Here is a 19,082-nt window from a genome sequence, read left to right as displayed (position 1 = left end):
CTGGTAATAATTTGAGTTCATTTCAACCGTCTGCTTCAGAATTTGCATGCAACTAATCTCCTGCCACTTTTACAAAGCACATACTTTGCTCTATTCTTCGCTGCATTTAGTAACGTCCTCACTTTGACAATAAGGCTTGGTTTAGGAATCTTCCAGAAAACCGTCCCTAATTTATAGTAGAGGTTTTAAGAAAGTGTCAAATACTATTTTTACGAAATTGAGAATTAATTTATCTTTAAATGTACATTACAAGAGGATACTTAGATGACCTGCTTATTACAAAGGTACACTATTTACAAGATGACAACAAATGTAACTGACTTTCTCACAGCATCCTTTACTGAAAAACCTTCACAAGGGTAGCTAGTGTGTCTTCTTGTCAGACCACCTACGTGACTCACTTCATGTGACCTTGAGGCCATCTGCATACTGATACTATTCTGCAATTATATGGAGTACAAACAGTCTCCTCGGGCTTGTGCTCTTGCAAGTCTAGAGGGAAAGACCTCTTCTAGTCTGCTCGTCACATCCTTCAGTGAAGACTCTACATTTAGGTCAGCATCTGATCACATATGTAAAACAAGAAAGAATCTGCTTCTGTTAGGAGGTACTTCTCACTCAACTAGTGCTTCAGATCAAAGCAGTGATCCCAGCAAAGAGACTGTACTAATAATCATTGTCAAGATACTCGGTTAATGTTAAACTTCGGGGATACATAGCAAATCCTGGGATATAAACCTAAGATATTCAGCTAAAGAAAAGTGCTTTGAACCGTGTGACCTCTACTGTATGCAAAATCACACCATCCTGAAAACAACCTGGTATGCATAGCAACATTTAGTTTTCCTTTCCTCGTGTCAGATTAAATCAGCATTCAAATAGGCAGGCTTGTTTAACGGCAGCAAACCAGCACCTTTCTGACAGCAATGCACGCCCGTCTGTTCTTGCAGAGTTTTAAGTCCCTTCTCCCCAGCTCGGAGGTTGAGGAACAAATCCACCCAGTTGTGGTTGGGTGGAAATCTAGACCAAGAGTAAATTTCACTTGGACCTCCCCAAGGTTCTGGTCATGTGATGTCTCCTGCCTTTCTTCTCCCTCCCAGTCTCTTGGGAAACGGCCGCAGCGGTAGGTACATGTGGCAGGCTATAATCTAAACTAAATGTGCGTACATACGCACTTGTGGAAACCGGCTGTGCTCTGGCGAGACAGTAACGCTTCTAAGTAGTTTCCAGACATGGAAAAGTATCTGAGGACGGGTGAAGCGGCGCGGGCTAAGTGAGGGCAGCGCGGATAAGGACGCACGAAGGCTGCAAGCAAGGATGTGCATTGAATTCCGTGCTAATCCCAGAGAGGAATGAGCAGGTAAGATCGGGCACAGCAGCGAGTGATTTTACTGCCTCCTGGCCCCTCGGCCGGCTCCCGGGGAGGACGTTTTGGGGTTGCCGGGGAGAGGGGGCACACGGACGGGGTGCTGCCAGCTGGGGTGCGGCGTCAGCCCGACTTTCTGGGAGGCCTTCCCCGCGCCTCAGCTCCTCACAGCGGGGCGGCGGCGTCTGGGGCCGGCTGGGGCCCGCTGGAGCCCCCGCCGCCCTCCCACACGCGGGGAGACGGGGGCATCCTCTCCCCGCCCGGCGCCTCCGCCGGCTCCCGGGCCGGGCCCGTCCCGGCCCGTCCCCACCGGCGGCGGGCGGCCGGTCCTGGTCCCGGCCCTGCCCCTGAGGGGAACGGCGGCGGCGGGCGCGGCTGCCTCCAACCGCCAACACCTGCGCGTGGGCGGGCGGGGCGGGGCGGCGCGCAGCCCCGCCCCCGCCGCACCTACAGGCCGTCCGCCCCGCCCCGCGCTGCCCGCTGCCGCCAATCCGCACTCGCCTCCTGCTCCTCCCTCTCTACGCCGTTTGCGCAGGCAGCGCCGTTTCCGCAGCTGGGCCGGAGCGCTGCTTTCCCCCCCCCCCTTCTCCCCCCTGATCCGCCGCAGCCCGATGTGACCCGCCAGAGAAAATGGCGGCGGCGGCGGGGAATCGCACCTCGTCGTCGGGATTATCCTCGGGCGGCGGCGCGGAGGCGGCCGCCGCCGCCGCCTGCGGGAGCCTGAAGGGCGGTGCGGCGGCGGGGAGCGGCGGCGGCAGCAGCGGCGGGGGGCTCCCGCGAGAGGCGGGTGGCGGCGGCGGCTGCCGGGAGCAGCGCTCTGACTGGAGACGGAAGCAGCTGCGCAAAGTGCGGAGCGTGGAGCTGGACCGGCTGCCCGAGGCGCCCCTCTTCCTCGCCGCCGCCCCGGCCGCCGCCTCCTCCTCCTCCTCCTCCTCCTCGCCGGAGCCCCCCGACACGCTGCTGCTCCACTACCTGCCCGGGCCGCCGCGCTCCAGCCCCGCCAGCCCGGCTGCTTCCCCCAGCCGCTGCGCCGAGCTCCTGGAGCCGCTGCCGGCGGGGAGCCCGGCGGGGACGGACCCCGCTGCCGAGCGGAGGATGGAACCGTCCCCCCCCGGGAGGTGAGGGGGCTCCGAGGGGGGTGGGCGGGCGGGCAGGGCTCGACCCCCTGCGGCGGCGGGTGACAGCGGCGCGGCTCTCCCCCCGCGGTGGACTCCGGCGCCCGGTTCCCCCCCTGCGGGCGCCCGGCCGCCGCTTGGCCGCGGGCCGGCAGCGGATGCGGGGGCGGCAGGGCTGGGGCGCGGCGGGCAGCTCTCGCCCGCCGGCCGGCCGGCCTCCCCCCGGCTGCGTGGGGGGCACCTGGCGTGGGGGTGAGGGAGGGGCGGCCCCGCCTGGTCGGGCCGTCCCGCAGCTGTCAGCGGTGTGGGGCTGCGCGGGGCCCGGCGGCCGGGCGTGTGTGTGTGCGGGGGGTGCTTTTGTGTTTAACTTCTGCCGGAGTCCCCCAGGGGCTTTGAAAGAGTGAGTTCGGGGCGGTGGCAGGGGCCGGGGGCGGTGGCAGGGGCCGGGGGCGGCGGTGCGGGGCCAGCGGAGCGCCCCGCGCCGTCCCGCAGCCCCGGCGGGGTCGGGCGGCGGCTCTGCCCCTGCTGCGGGGGCTCGCCCGGCACCTGGCCGCTCCCGGCACGGTCCTGGCAGTTTGCTGCACGAAATTGAGGGGGGGGGCGGGTGTTTTGTTTTGTTTTTTATTTTAAATGACTTCTCGCAAGTCTTAATTCCAATACGCAGCATGGTGTTATTGCAGAACTGATTTCTTTAACTCTTAGTAAGGAGGGGGGAAAGGCTTTCAAACATAAACATCCTCTCTCTTTTTCCAGTAGAAAGTAATGTTGTGGTGGTTTAGTCTGGGTGATAGATTTCAATGGTTTCATTTAGTGCCCTGGTGTTTGTAGCCTGTATTTGCCTTCTGTGTGTATTATTTGATAAGTCCAGTTTCCTGAGGTTTTATGGAACTGCCTGTGGTCTTGCCTGTTTGACATGTGTGGAAGTGTTCAGGATGAAAGCGAGGTCATGTCCATGGTGAAGCAGTTTAAGTACTTCAGAGAACGTTTCAGCTTTAACATACGCTTGCTAGGTCTAACTGGTATGTGTGTGGGAAGGCACACTGCAGTATTGACAGTGTAATTTTGATGTGAAGTTGACAATTTCATATTGATTTCTTGTAAGGTTTTATATGATGTGGACTGTGCAGGTTAGGGACTTACTGTTAACATCCAAGGACCTATTTTAATGCTGCCTTAGAGTTTATCTGGCTAATTATTTAAACCTCATAAGAAATGTAGTTCCAGTTTGGGCACATGACTTGCGTATTCTTTTCAGTTGTGTCTTATGTCAGTTGAACGTCAAGGATATTTTTTAAAGGTTGACTTATCTTGGGACTACTGTAATAAGAACTGTTTTCTAGAGCAATGTCCTGCTTATACGAATTCTCAGCAATTCAGATGGATTTTGGTCTATTTCTAGGGCAGTGTAAAAATACTTGATACAGTGTGGTCATGACAGTTAAGAAATGCTTCTGTACTTACAGAAGGATTAGTGGGAAATCTTAAGTGGTTTGAGGGGGCAAAATAACGTATGAATTTTAGCGAGTAACTTGCCTTTTTATGATTCTTAGGACTGTCTACTTCTGTCAAGTAATGAAATTATAATGTACTGTATCTCGTAATATGATTATAACTAGCTTCATGGCTTTCAAGGGAAATAAAGAAACAGTGTAGGAATACCTTTAAACCAACTCGGAATCTCGTGGTGATAGCAAGTGGGAGTTAGGCTTGTTATTAGAGGTTCAGGAAGGTTAATATATGTCGCATTGATGCTGGAACACTGAGTCCATCACTGCTAGTCAGTTTCACAGCAGTAATGACAGAGCAGTGGATTTTTTTCCTTTCACATGGACAAGTTTTGCTTTTAAGTACCTGCATTTGGAGAAGTCAGTGTTTTGAGTATGTGTAAAAGTTAATATCTTTCTCCTAAGTGCCCTCTGATGTTTGACCTGGAATGTTAACAAATCAGAGAAAATACTAAATGCCAAGTGCTTTTCTCTTTAGTATTTTTAGTGAGGTAGTCTACTTTGAATTTATCATAAGTACAGTTGAAAATGCATGGTAACATCAATAGTGATTGTTCTTCAGAAATATCCTATAAATGCTCATGTAGAGTATCTCAGTAATTCTGTATGTCATGTTACCAATAAACACATGTTAGGCAAAGTACTACTTTGTCAGGCCGTATCAGGAATTTAAAACGTCTCTCTGCCCTTACTGTATTATTAATTGACTTGCTGTAGCTGAAGGAGACAGGTTAATTTCTATGAGTAACAGTTTGTGTATTACATATTAAAATTGTGCGTGCAGCTGTTGCCCAGACATTTATTAAGAGGCAAACTGAGGGACATAATCAAAATAATGTATTATGTGGAAGTTTTCTATTCTGTTTTTAAATACAGCAGTTGTACTTTCCTGTAAGGATCTACTGTTAGTTAAAAGGTACTGTGCTTGCCCCGAAGTCCCCCTATCAGTCTCTTTGGTATTACAGTTACTTTCTTTTTAAATACATTTTCTGTTTATGCTGGGAGACCTGCATGAGCGTCAGAATGAAGCTGAGAAGGGAAATTGACTCTGCTGTTAAGTCCGAAATGTAAATACTATCTTTTTTCTTTAATCTCTCAAGCGTTCTTCTTGTCGGGGCAGTAGAGCAAATATTTTCACTAAAAGCTGTGAACATTGTAAGAGATCTTTTTATATCACTGTAAGAGGAGGGGGGAGTTGTTGTTCTAGGAAATACAGCTTCAACGTAAAGTGCTTCAGACCTCTTATCCCATATCTGTACTGACAGTATATTGATTTGATTTATATAAAAAGATTCAAACAGCGAATTCAGTGGCAACTGTGGTATGATTTCTTGTAACTTGAGGGAAATCCGTGAAGGCAAAATGCATGTCCTTCTCTGCAACCTTAACAATGTTCTTTTAAAACATGCAGACCCTTTAAGTGATGTTTATTTGCGTCGAAATTGGTGTAAGTGACTTATTACATACCCAAGTGCAGGATTAGTTATACCGCCATAGCCATGCTTCTATAAAAATCAAAAGCCGGAAATGGTGCAATTCATCTGCTGTGCATACAGTAACCATGTACTGTGTGACTTGTGTGAAAACTGTGTTTGAATTTGAAAACGTATATGCTAGATGTGTCAGACTTGTCAGATAGTTCAGCTGCAAGACAACCTTTGTAGATATTTATACTGTATTTTCTGCAGTTGCTGTTTTTGACGCCTGCTAGAGACATGAAAGACACACAGTGAAACTGAAGTTTTGACTATGTACAACTGTACTAGTAAAAGCTCATCAGGTTTAGCTCTGCATGTCACTTTGTAGCACCTTTGATGACTTTGAAAGGAGGGCATGAATGCTTTAACAGAGCACTGGACTGGGCAGTGGTGTGGGAACAGAGGGAGAGCACGTACAGTGAAAGCACAGCGTGGCCAAGGTCTGACTTGCTTTTTTCTTGTTTGGTTGGTTGTGTGTTGCTTTTGTTGTGTTGGGTTTTTTTCTTTACTGAAATTATAATTACTTTCTCTGTTCGTGTTGTCAAAATGTAGCTAAAGGTAAAAAATACAGCTTATTATTGACCTTAGCTATTCCTAGCTAAGGTACAGTATAATTTTATGTGTTTTAACCAAATCCATAATGCTGAATATTTTTAACTGCCTGCTTAAATAAGACACTAAATCTTCTGTTTCCAGTTTGAGCTGGATATTACTGTAAGAGAAAATTCACTTCCTACTTCTTCTGTGCTCTTTGGCTTGAGAATACTTTTGGGAAGAGGGTCATCATCTACCGTGTCTGATTTTTATCACTCTTAGTTATTGCAAGTGGTAGGGTTCTGCTTAAATGGTCTGATCCGGTATGGCAGTTTCTTTGTTCCTATGCAAAGTAAATAGATTGTAACTAACTAATCTGGAGCTTTCTGTCTCATTGGATTTAGTGATACTAAAGGTTCAGTCTCCACTGTCGCTCAGTGGAGTCTCAGTACTGCTGGGTGCGATACCTGTGTGTAGATATGTGCAATTGTGCCTTACCCAAACATCAAACGTGCAGAGTACGAGATCTGAAGATCAGTTTTTCCTTCTGTATCATGGGCTTGAACTCTGCAAGATCTTTTAGTGCGCTAATGCGTTTGTTGTCATTTGAAGTTGGAGTAAAGGTGATGGTCCAGCTGTGCACGAGTTTATCCTGGTGCAGGAGAGGATGGGGCGGGAGTGGAAACAAGTGGCTGGGGGTGGGGTGACTGTGGGAATGCTTCTGTTGGCTTTTGCTGGCTTCCAGTATTGGTGAAACTTGGCTTAAGCTTGTTTAAATAAAAAAAATTATATGGTGCTGTATAGCAGTTCTTTAAACAAACTTGTAAAGCTAGTTTTCAGCAGCAGTGGTGATAAGAGAATGGATCTAGTTTGAGTTCTGAGTTTCTACTGCTAATCTCAGATTCTCTGCGAAGACCCAAAGGTGGTCTTATTTTACTTTTTATCTGCTCTGCTCTCACCTAAAACTCTAGAATTACAGTTCATTCTTTGGCTTGAAGCAAAGTGAACAGAAAGCCTTTAAGAGGGCTTCGTTACTTGTCTCTAGGTGACTAGGAGAATGTGGCTAAGTGGAAAGTTGCTTTCTGTTGCTTCCCGCCCTTCTTATCTTTACCCGTAGGCTGAGTGTGTTGCCTGCGGGATGCTTCCGATTTCCTGTCTCACCATGCTGCAGAACTGGAGAATCCTGCTTGGTGGTGAAAAGTCTTGATTATTTTTTTCCTATAAGATGTGTTTGGTTGGGGTTTTTTTTGTGTTTTGGGGTTTTTTGTTCATTTCTTGGTTTGTGGTTTCTGGGGGTTTTTGGTTTTTGTTGGTGGGGATTTTTTTTTTTGGTTTTTTGGGGGGTTGGGGTTTTTTTTTGGTTTTGTTTGTTTGTTGGGTTTTTTTTTTAGTAGATCAGTTTTGTTGAATCTTCACTGAAAAATGTCCTGAAAAAACAGCAGCTCAATTTACTTGATACTTAAGAATCATTTGAAATTGGGAATTGTTTACCTTCTGTCTGGGAACTGATGAAATGTTTCAAACTGTCTTAATAAAAGCTCTCAATTTTGCTCAGAAATGTCCAGTTTTTTGGTAGTGCTCAGCATCTGATAACTAAGGAGTTGAAGATGTTTGCAAAAGTGTGGGGTTTTTTTCTTTAAACTTAGAATGTTGTTGAGTATTCCTGTTTCTCTGCTATGAGATTAAACTGTATTTTAAGTCAGTCTACCTTTATTTCACACTGTCTCTTTTGCGTTCCCGAAGTGTAAACTATTTGCATCCTTTTTGGAAATATAACCTAATACTGTTTGTTCTCATCTCTCTTGTCCTAATAATCTAATTTGTAGTGGAATGGCTGCTAATGTTCTTACTACACTGAGTGACTTAAATTCTTCCCTAGTATTTCTCATCAGTGATTTCACACTGGTGTTGACACTGCAGCTTCTTGTAACTTACCCAGGGTCACTGTGGAAGGTGGGAGTAAAGTGCTGAAAAATTAGTTGTGTCTGCTACACCACACTGACATCTGATCACATCTGACATCTTGTTTTCTGAGCTCTTTCCCACCCTCCTCTTGACCATCCAGTCATCTTGCTTTTGAGAATGCTGAAGTGAGTCTTGGCTTAGCTGTCAGCAATGATGATCTGGTCCTTTTGTGAGCTGGTAGTTAACCCTCAAAGGTGTACAACTAATATTCTTTGTTTTGGCCCACAGATATGCATTTCATTTCACTAGTTATTTCTCTCAAATAACCTGAGGATTTTTTTTTCTTATGTTCTGTATGACCGTCATGCTTGTATCTTCAGGATTGTTCCTTTCAGATTCTGAAAGGGCTTGCTGTAAATATTTTTAAGTGTTGAAGGAAGAAAATCCAATTCGTGATAATACCAAATTGAGAAACAGTTTCATTTTTTTAAAACAGTCAGTGATACCTCCCGTTCTACTGCCAATAAATGCGTGTAGAATTTTATTTTAGTAATTCTTTGTATTCGTTTAAAGGGAAGCTTCAGAGCTCAGTGGATAATAGGGTCTCCCCATTACCTTCAGGTAGTATTTAACTGTTCTGCGTCTGGAGGGGCATACAAAATGCAAATACCTGAAATGTGTGGTGACACTTGCAGTGACCTCCAGTTTTCAGTTCATGTAAAGTTTATTGAGCTTGTCAGGTTAATACACTCTAGCAGGCAAGTGTTTCTTTATTGTCATGGTTAACGCAATATTCAATTGCTTTGAATGATGACAGTACCTTAATTTCTGGTTGCTGAATGTGTACTTTGAAAATTCATGTGTAGTCAGTGACAGTTTTCTCAGTTTATCATATCTTACACTTTTTTTTACTTCCTCCATATTTTCAGACTGCAGAGTTGCCAGGTGTGACACTAATATTCCTTTCAATTTTTTTGTCTTCAAGTTCTAGCCTTACCACCAGATATATAATCAGTATCGTAAGCGTTCCCATAAAATAAATCTGCAATGTTTGTTATTTCGCTAACATAAATGCCTAGCCTATGATTAAAGACTTGTTTGCTTAGTGTAAGGAAATATCTCAGTTGTAACTAGCATGGAAGCTCACTGAAACAGTGCTAATGTGTTAAAAATTTTGAAAGGATCTCCTGTATCAAGGATTCATATTACTTATGAATTTTGTTGTATTATTCAATAAATAAAACATAGGTGATGGCTCCTGTGGTTGTGTAAAGTTCTTACGCAGTTCGGACTTGAAATGGAAATGTGAACATTTTGACACTGTCTCTCGTAACATCTTCATAGTTACATGAACATCCTCATAGGTAAGCTTAGGAAGGGTGGGTTAAACGAGTAGACAGTGAGGTGGATTGAGAACTGGCTGAATGGCAGAGCTCAGAGGGTTGTGATCAGCGGCACAGAGTCCAGTTGGAGGCCTGTAACCAGGGGTCAGTACTGGGTCCAGTCTTGTTCAATATATTCATCAACGACATGGATGAGGGGACAGAGAGTACCCTCAGCAAGTTTGCTGATACAAAACTGGAAGGGGTGGCTGACACACCAGAAGGCTGTGCTGCCGTTCAGCGAGACCTGGACAGGCTAGAGAGTTAGGTGGAGAGGAACCTAATGAAATTCAACAAGGGCAAGTGTAGGGTCCTGCATGTGGGGAGGAATAACCCCATATCCTGGTACAGGTTGGGGGCTGACCTGCTGGAAAGCAGCTCCGTAGGGAAGGACCTGGGAGTCCTGGTGGTCAACTAGTTGACCACAAGCCAGCAATGTGCCCTTGTAGCCAAGAAGGCCAATGGTCTCCTGGGGTGCATTAAAAAGAGCATGGCCAGCAGGTTGAGGGAGGTCATCCTCCCCCTCTACTCTGCTCTGGTGAGGCCACATCTGGAGTACTGTGTCCAGGTCTGGGTCCACCAGGTCAGGAAGGACAGGGAACTACTGGAGAGAGTCCAGTGGAGGGCTATGAAGATGATCAGGGGACTGGAGCACCTCTCTTATGAGGAAAGGCTGAGAGACCTGGCTCTGTTTAGCCTGGAGAAGAGAAGACTGAGAGGGGATCTTAGCAATGGTTATAAACATCTAAAGGGCAGGAGTCAGGAGGATGGGGCCAGACTGTTTTCAGTGGTGCCCAGCAACAGGACAAGAGGTAGCGTGCACAAACTGGAACACAGGAAATTGCATCTGAACATAAGGAAAAACCTCTTTACTTTGAGGGTGGCAGAGCACTGGAACAGGCTGCCTAGAGAGACTGTGGAGTCTCCGTCTCTGGAGACATTCAAAACCTGCCTAGACATGTTCCTGTCCAGCCTGCTCTAGGTGAACCTGCTCTGGCAGGGGGGTTGGACTAGATGATTTCAGAGGTCCCTTCCAACCCCTATCATTCTGTGATTCTGTGAACAGCTGTTTTTTAAACATAGTGGAGCTGGATGTAGTTTCTCCTAACAGTACATTGATATGCATAAGTTTGTTTTTTAAAAGTTATTTCCATAATGTCTGCATATAGTTCCAGAAAATGAGCTCTTCTGCAAATATAGAGGAGACATTACTTCGGGCTCTTAACTGTATGTTCTGCATTTATTTGTAATGAAGATCTCAATACAGTAGGTTTCCTGACCTCTGCAGGCACACGAAATGCCCTGGACTTGTAGGAAGCGCAGAGGCACTGGGGTTTCTATTAGGTTTTCCATGGTAAGCATGGAAACTAGTTCTTCTATACTGCTTAGCAAACGCAGCCAGGCTCTTTGCTGCCTGCCCCGCAGTGGCTTCTGACAAGGTCACTGTAACCAGCACATCTAGGTTTCTCTTTGAACCTCCAAGTTTAGGGACAGGATCTCCTGCACCGTTATGTTTTGCTCCACACAGGCTTGTTCACACCTTCTTCAGATACCTTCCTAAAATTAACTGAGAGTTCTAGTTTCTTTCCCTGACAAGAATTTGCTCTGAGTTGCAACTGCATGTTTCTTATCCCTCCCAGAGGCTCTTGGGAGGAAGAGCAGGGGTAGGTGGGGAAGAGGTCTTAAAGACATGCAGATTGTTTTAGGCCAGTATTACAGGAAGAGGGAGGAGATGGAGCTCCCTCCCCACCCACCCACCCCCAGCCCTGGCCTTGTGTACAAGAAACATGAAATGAAACTCCTTAAGCCATGCAAGATTGGATGACTGATCTATTTGGTTTCTCTCACTGTGAAGACTGACATGCAGACTGACTCTTGGGCTACCTTTTTTTGTGGGAACTGAGTAATAAAGTATTTTTTGATTAAACTAATGCGTCTTCCATCTGTGCAAAGTTGTAAGGTACTTTCATGTGTAATGACGTGTTTGGTATCGTAAACCAATATACACTGATAACCTCAGCAAGCTGAGTGAGGAGAAATTTTAATGTCTGGCAAAGTGCTTGGCTTAGGTGATACAGGGCAATTTAGAATTGCTGCAGTGGGTTACAGTGGTGCAATGCCTGACTTGCTTTTGGCGTCTGATGCAGGTCAGTATGCCTTCATTCAAAATGGTTACTGTTGTCACTCATTTGAGCTATGTTGTCAGTGAAGGACGCAGTGAAGGTTTCAGTTCTTAAAAAGAAAGCTTTTTCCTTGTATAGGTACTTCAAAGCCAGATGGGTCCAAGGGACTCTCCTGGGGATGGAAAACATGGGGGAAAGTGTTAGAAAGCAGCAGATCAGTAAAATAAACAAATGTGAAGTGTTTCCTTGTACCTGGGGTGCTCATCATTTCAGCCCAAAAGAATTTCTCAGGCTAAACTTTTGTCTGTCTGTTAAAGAGGAGTTAGGGTTTGTAGACTACATGCCTAAACGCTCTTACAAATTCTGTTTCTTTTCTACAGTGGAAGCTGGACTTCCCTTTCTGAAGGAAAAAATACAATTGTCAGGAGGCTTTGAAAGTTGCCCTATGAGATGTCTGTGAGAAAGGTCTTGATAACACTCATTCAAATGTTTGCTTTCTGTACCAGTGTTAGTAACTGTCTTTGGCTGTTGCTCTTGGGATACTCTACATAAGTTTGCTAACATCACAAACCTTTGTGAAAACTCTGGCATTTCTCAGAAAGGTATTGTCTTTAACCAAATCTCTCCCCTGTTTTCTCTAATTAATTATATTAAACTAAGGAAACTGTTTAATATTTGTCTTTTTAAACTGATTTGGAATGTAATTGTACTTAATCTTGAAACTACATTATTGACATTGAAGATTCTGAAGTATAGATTAGCTCTTCAGAAAGTTATGTATATGTATGTGTGGTAAGAGGAACAGTGCTGCTGTATCTTCAGTTTTGACTTCTAAGCATGTGGTTAAGTTCCAGCATGTTCAGGTACAATGGTAAACCATCTTGTCCCACTAAATATGCTGAAGTATATAATTCCTCTTAGTACCTCAGCAGAAAATTAGTATGCTCTACTGTTTGCTTGTTCTGACCTGCTCTGAGCTGCATGTTTGTGGCATTATTTTACAGTTCTGCCACCAGTGAAGGATGCCCTGCAAAGTCAAGTGGGGAAGGACAATTGCTTTGGCATTTTGAAATCAGCCGTGTATGAATTACATTCCTGTATTTTAAAATTGACCACAAATGGGCATATAGGTCCAGTGCCAGGGCAGGCCACTTGTAGACCCTGTGAATCAGGACTGCAGGGGAGAGCACAGCCAGAACTTAAAAGGCTTTTGGCTTCCTTTCAGCCCACAGGGTGGACTGCTGAGGAGCTAGCAAGGGGAACTAGTAGGCAATCTGCCAGCTTCTACCACGTAGACAAAGTTCCATAAAAGCTTCATCAAAATTGGTCTCTGACTTTTTAAAATTGACAAGTAATTTTTTTTTTTTTAAAGTATTTCTTTCTAGGCAGTGGCTTAGCTGTATGCATAAATATTTCCACTGTCTTTAAACTACTCACATGTGCATAGAATAGTTGAGACCTAAATAGCTGTAAATAGCTGGGACTTAAACGGAATCTTATGAGTGAGCATCTGATAAAACCCTTATGCAAAACTGGAGCCTTATAGGCTTTTTTGGTATTCTTTGTGAACAAGTGTTCACTTCTTGTTTATCTGTCCCATTTGTGGTATTGGTGTGTTAGACTGAAATAAAGCAAGGTTTATCACTAGGTCAAACTAATCTGGGTTTCGTTCAAAACATGAATCCCAATTCATAGGAAAATCAGGACCCAAATTACCGCTATTCCCGCCTTGGAGTTACATGTGACTTTTGTGGGGTTCTGAGTGAAGGTTCTGTGCTTGCCAGCTCTGACAAGCTACTGGCAGTAGGGTGATGATAGCACAAAACCTGTTGTACTCATAATGTCTAGGTAAGTGCTGTGCATCTTCTGGCCCTCAGCTACATCAAACTTGGTATGGGGCTCATAAGGCAAGTGAGATGAACCATCTCTGATGCTTCAGGCAGTAGGTGCCTGTAGAGCTTGGGGAAAAAAAGGATTCAAGATCTGGTAGTGTGGTATGTGTTACAAACCTCTTAATTCTAGCAGAATTTCCACATATAAATGTGTTTCAGTTTACGTATGTTTAGCAGTCTTAAGTTGCTTCTGCCTAGGCCATGCTGATTGTGTTTTCGTGCATGCTGATTATTCCTTTTCCTTTTTCCCCCCTTTTTTTTTTCCTTTTAATATACCTCGGAACTTTTTAACTACAAATGGCTTAAGGAGCCATAAGATTTTTGAAAAAAATATTCAGTTTGCTTCTTCCAGCTTATTGTAACAGAGCTGAATTACTTTCCAATTAATGTTTGTAAGGGAAAGACTACTGAACAAATTTAACTTCTCCAGTTACCATTGGTACAAAATGTACATGAAGTTTCTCTGATTGTAGAGCCAAAAGGGCTACGCGTGTCCCTGATTTGCACAACTAGTAAGTAGGTAAACTGGATTGGAACAAAGCCAAAAACAGATGGAGGACTGATTTATGCAATTGCAACATTTTCAGATCTGTGAAACCGTGTCATCTGTGCAAAAGAGCTCTACTGGTTATGCTAGTTGGGACCAGCTGTGCTCTGTCTCCCCTCAGTGGGGAGAACACAGCTTGTGTTACAGGAGCTGGAACCTTAAGAAGGAAAGTCTCTTTTTTCCATTAAGTATTTTTGGTTAATCTCTGGCAGAGAACGCAGCATTGCCTACGGATTTCAAAACACTTTCTTGTGCAGCAAACGTGATAACAAATAAATTTATGATTTGGTGGAAGCACAAAGCAGGCCTATGGGGTTTGCCCTAAAGAAGGTTTTAGAAGTTTTTTGTTTTGTGTTTGGTTTTTGTTTTTTTTTTGCTTAAAACCACAAATAACTAGTGCATAAGCATAAATGCAGTCAAAGTTTTCATTGTAGTTATAATTGGGCAAGTTTTTGGCATTTGTCAGTAACATCAGTCTATCCAGTCTTTCCTCAGGCTTCTTTACCATCACTTTCAGAAAATAAAAAATACTGTGTAGAACTTGCTCTTTTTCCCCCTAAGTTCACTTTACAGAACCAACATCTCGCTTCCTCTCCTCAAGGCTCCATGTCTGCTTCATTGCGTTTCTGAGCCTTATTGTGACAAGGTCTGCATTTTGATACCTAAAAGGAAATGGGAAATGAGACAATATGCGTCTAGCGCTGTTACTCCCTTTCCATGTTCAAATAAATGGCATGTTTTTATAACTGGGAGGGGATAAAGCTGGCTCTCACAAGGGAAGTGGTCAGTGTAGCTGGTTCTTACCATGGCGACTTCTGATAAGGTTTTGTTGGGTTACTGCATACTTATTTGTAGTCACTAAAATAATCTATAATTACAGGATTTGAAATGTTTAACTCAGTTTAACTACCTTAATCCTTCAGAAGCTGCAAATGGGCAGCCAGGGTATAAGAATTAAGAACTGTGCTGTTCCGTATTTGTATAGCAGCTTGATTCTAACTTTGTTTAGATGCATGGCTGGCTAATGCTTAACCCAGACTTATTAAGCAAGGAGGTGGAAAGGCTGTCTTCTGAAAGTGTTGACCTTCCCTGTTTGCAGTGTTCAAAGAGAGACAGTCTGGGTCCTGTATCTGAATGTTCATGTAGTATTTGTTGCTGGAAACACAGCTGAAGCTGGCTATGCAAACGCCTTTAGTTTTCCGGGATAAGATTGCGTGACAGTGTGTTCTTCACTAGTCCTGTGCAGTCTGGGCTGAAGTCGCCCTTGTTCCAACTCCATTTCAAAGGTGTGTCTTCCTTCTGACATCTGCATGGACTTCGGCTCTGGCACCCTAATCACAGATTGCCTGTCAGTTTAGTGTAGCGATTAATTCAATGGGTGACATCAATCTTCAGCATCTAGTTCACAGCCAGGTCACTTCCAGTACCTGGTATAAGATTAACTTGTTGGGAAAAATATTTCCATAAAAGTCCATTAGTAAGAAACAAGGGCATGACTTGTTTCACACACAGACTTTCCCCCAACCGTAGTTCCACCAGTGGTTCCTGGAAAAACTAGTTTTTATTTCTGGTCTTTCATATACATGATGTAGTTTCATTGTGATTTGAAAAGCACTTACACACCTGTTTAAAGTTAGTGAGACTGCTTTCCAGTTACTGTCCCATTTTTGAGAGGCTGCTACTGTGATACAAGTCCTCATGGTAAGTAAAATGAGTCTGATGTCTTTAGTCATCGCAAATGTTTGCTTCATCTTTGAATATTTTATTAAAATTTAATTAGGAACATATCTCTGTGTTAAAGCAAATGCTTTTTACATCCTCTTTTCTTAGACGTATGTCTTGTAAAGGTCTTTCAGAATAGTATGCTTTTCATTGACCTAAGTAAATTGCAAATGTGTTTCAGTGATGGTAGTTAAACGTGTAAGACATCTGATCATGCATTGATTTGACCTAAAATTCCTTTTGTAATCTCTTAATATGTGGCAATGTCACTAAACTACAGCACCTTCCAGAGTTGTAAGAGGTGTGGATTTTTTCCCCTTACTTTTCTCATTCTTTCAAAGGAAAACTTATATTGTGTAGCAAAGGAGAGAAAATGAAATTGGATTATGAATTTGTAATAATCAGACAAATTCTGGGATAGATTTCTTACTATATTGTGTAAAAAACACAAGTTGTTTTTTAATAAGGTTGAAGGTCTGTTCAGAGGAGTTGTAACACAGCAGGGTGGTCATAAATGAGACTATAAACTAGCACAGCTGCCATGCTGGTTAGACTACTTGGCAATCACCTGTTTAATTTGTTGTTGCTTTATCCTTTCATATGCTGAAGCACAGCTGATGAGTAGCTTTCTTGGTAGCACTTCAGGGAATTACTTCAGTTGTTATTGGTTTCCTCTGGGTGAAAGATATTTCCTCTGTAACAAGGGAGATAATTTCCCCTTTCTTAAACTGGTCCAGTGAAACCTTGCACTCCTATTTCCCACATTTTTATGACAATTTCATTACTAGAGTAGGTATTACTGTTTCAAGTGACAGTCCTAGTTTGTGTTTTGTGTTTCTTACCTTTAAATGTATTGCTTAAAAAACCCCACTCTGCTTTAGGTTACTACTGATTTTTATATGTATTATGATTTAAATTGTCAAGTAGATTGTGGAGGTGTGGACAACATGAAGCTGAGAGATTTCACTTGTGACTGTTTCTGCAAAAAAAAACACCTGAGAAACTCTGGAGGAAAGCTTTATAAGGCAGATTTGACAGTTTGATCTTTCTAAATAAGAACTGATGTTCTTGAAGGTACTTAGCTCTTCATTTTCATTTTGCTTAATTTTGAGTGAGACAGTTATGGCTGCTTGCAAATAAATGAAATCTGTTTAAAAATTGTAGATTGGTCTAATGAGTCTAGTACAGAGTGAGCAACTAATAACTCACTTCAGAAGGAAGAAAAAAAAATAAAGCCACAAGGATAGGCCCTTTTTTGAGTTGTCCAAGTTTAGATTTTTACAATGTGAAGATACTTCAACCTAATGGAGTGTACAGAGAATTACAGAAATCAGTTCAAACAGAAATGAGTTGTGCTTCATCAAATCAAAAAGGGATTTGGTGAGTTGAGTCTCACCTGTGCTTAAGTACATGCTGGTACTTGAATAGGATCACAAACCATACCAAAACTTCTAGCTAACAACTTCTTCTTTATTTTTTTTTTCATATCCAGTTGGATTCTCATTCATTGTAGTTTCATATTCCTTGTGATTAGGCTTTTTTTCAAAGTAACTGTCATATCTCTTTATTGAGTGTTTTGTTTTCTTTTTTTTCAATATTGGACTTTTAAAACACATTCTTGTCTTCTGTTGCTGCTTCCTAGATTGATATACTTCTGTCTGAATGTTCATGCAAAAAAACCCCACTTGAGTTACTCAAATTTCTTTTAAATTTCAATTAATAGTTCTGAATTTCTCTTGTCGGTCTTTGATTTATGTGTTTTATGGAGATGAATGCATCTTCTGTTCTTTGTTCTTTACTGTGCCCTCTTTGATTAGAATTGCTTATGCAGAAAGTGGAGGTTGGATTTTAAATACAGCTGAAATACAGAATTAGTTACTTAAATGTGAAGCCTAAATTTGGTAACAGCTTTGGGAGGCTTGGCATTTTTTTAGAAAACCAAATTACTCCTATGGATACTTCCATATGAATTGTGAAGCTTTTGTAATGTATTCACATTACAAGGGGGGGAACAATCCAGAACAGCAGTCACTTCGCCTTTTTCAGAAATGTAGTGCCCTCTTTTTCTGAGCCTGGTGGTGGGAACAAATTAACAGAAGAATATGCTTATCAGCCAGTTTGCTCAAAGTTTGCTCTTACTTTTTTTAGGATTGAGGGCACAATATTAAATTTATTTGAAGTTGGAAGTGGTTAGGGACCTTCTGAGAGTAATGCCAAAATTTTAGCTTTCTCAAAATATGCAACTTGCTCGAGGTGCTTTTTGTTAAATGTTTTTGAAGAGAGACTATCTGGCTTTTATCCACCAATTTGAAAACCAGTAAGGTTTTTTAAAGTCATCATTTTAATGGACCAGAATTTGTCGTTGCATGAAGAAACTGTAAGATGGTTTTGAAGAGAAACGCAAGATTCAGTCAACATTAGTTTAACCTTCCCGTAGACCACTGAAATAAAATTGAACTAGAAAAGCTCCAGAAACCGGATTAAGACACACTTGAAAGCACAGATTCACTTAGTGCCTTTCTTATTTTAGGGCATCATCGTGTTCAAAACTACTGGAGAACCTTCATGAGAAACTGGTAATAAATTGAAGTAAAAACTTGCTGCAGGAATGTATGCATTAGTTTTTGAAAATCCTGTTAAAACTGCAGTGCAGAAAGGGTATCTTAATTGGTGAATTTAGTGCTGTGAAGTGACTGAGGAACTCTCTTCTAGGTTAGTCCCAAAGTGAAATGGCAACGCTTGCAAATGATCAGGCTTTTGGACCTTTTGTAAGAGAAAATGGCTTCTTAGTCAGCCTCAAAACTTGTAGTCTGTGTTGGTAGGGATTTGTGTCTCACAGTGGGATGTGGAGAGGAAGAGAGACAGGTCTTGGCTTGACTGACACACTGGAGCTGGTTCAGCGTTGTCATTTATGGCTTATTCTTCTGGGTTTGCCTTTGTTGTATGCATATGTTTCAAGTATTTTCCATTTGTTGTTACTCGCTGCACTAAACAGTAGGATGAAAGTTAAGGAAAAAATATTTCCAGAATTAGGTTCTGTGCTAGATTTTGGGAGGTGGGTTTCTGATTCTCAGCTTTTTTACTGAAAGCACAGACACCCAAGGAATGATAATTTAAAGCTGTTCTGGTAGTTGCAAAAATTATGTAGATGGCTTTCAAACATAAGATTAAAAAATAAAGTACATATTTTTCCTCAATTACACTAATGTCTAGGTCTAATAGTATTGTTTAAAACTCCTTACATTTATGAAATATCTTTTAATAGTGTCTACTACCAAGGAGGGTCCTGCAAAGTACTTAGTTTTATTATTTTCTGGGATATTTTCTTAGGGTTTTAAAATTAGAGAAATTACAGAATTATGCAGTTTTATTTCATTGCAGATGCACAAATCTTAACCTGCAGATCGATATGAAATTTTCTATCAGATAACCATTTACATTGCATTTCACTTGGGAGTTAGAAAGGTGTCGTAGATGCACGGGCATAAAAACACCATGCAGGATTTGTTATGA

At 42.9% G+C, this 19,082-nt stretch overlaps 1 protein-coding gene across 4 annotated transcripts in view; it reads left to right on the top strand.

Annotated features, from left to right (window-relative positions):
• Positions 1-928: 928 nt before the first annotated feature.
• MAP3K1 (mitogen-activated protein kinase kinase kinase 1) overlaps positions 929-19,082 on the top strand; it is a 64,575-nt gene continuing 46,421 nt past the window's right edge. The window contains exons 1-2 of one of the 4 annotated variants that reach the window (XM_063320321.1): positions 929-1,123; positions 1,224-1,360. In XM_063320321.1, the coding sequence (XP_063176391.1) occupies positions 1,353-1,360 (8 nt within the window). In that variant the 5' untranslated portion in view covers positions 929-1,123; positions 1,224-1,352. Of the gene's footprint in view, positions 1,361-1,973; positions 2,485-15,459; positions 15,549-19,082 lie in introns of those variants that run through there. The other 3 variants (XM_063320319.1, XM_063320322.1, XM_063320323.1) reach the window with 3 other exon arrangements.

This window comes from Chroicocephalus ridibundus, chromosome Z (assembly GCF_963924245.1).
Source record: "Chroicocephalus ridibundus chromosome Z, bChrRid1.1, whole genome shotgun sequence".
Taxonomy (NCBI): domain Eukaryota; kingdom Metazoa; phylum Chordata; class Aves; order Charadriiformes; family Laridae; genus Chroicocephalus; species Chroicocephalus ridibundus.
The sequence above is the reverse complement of the archived record's forward strand: the minus strand, read 5'-3'. Positions and strand labels throughout refer to the sequence as shown.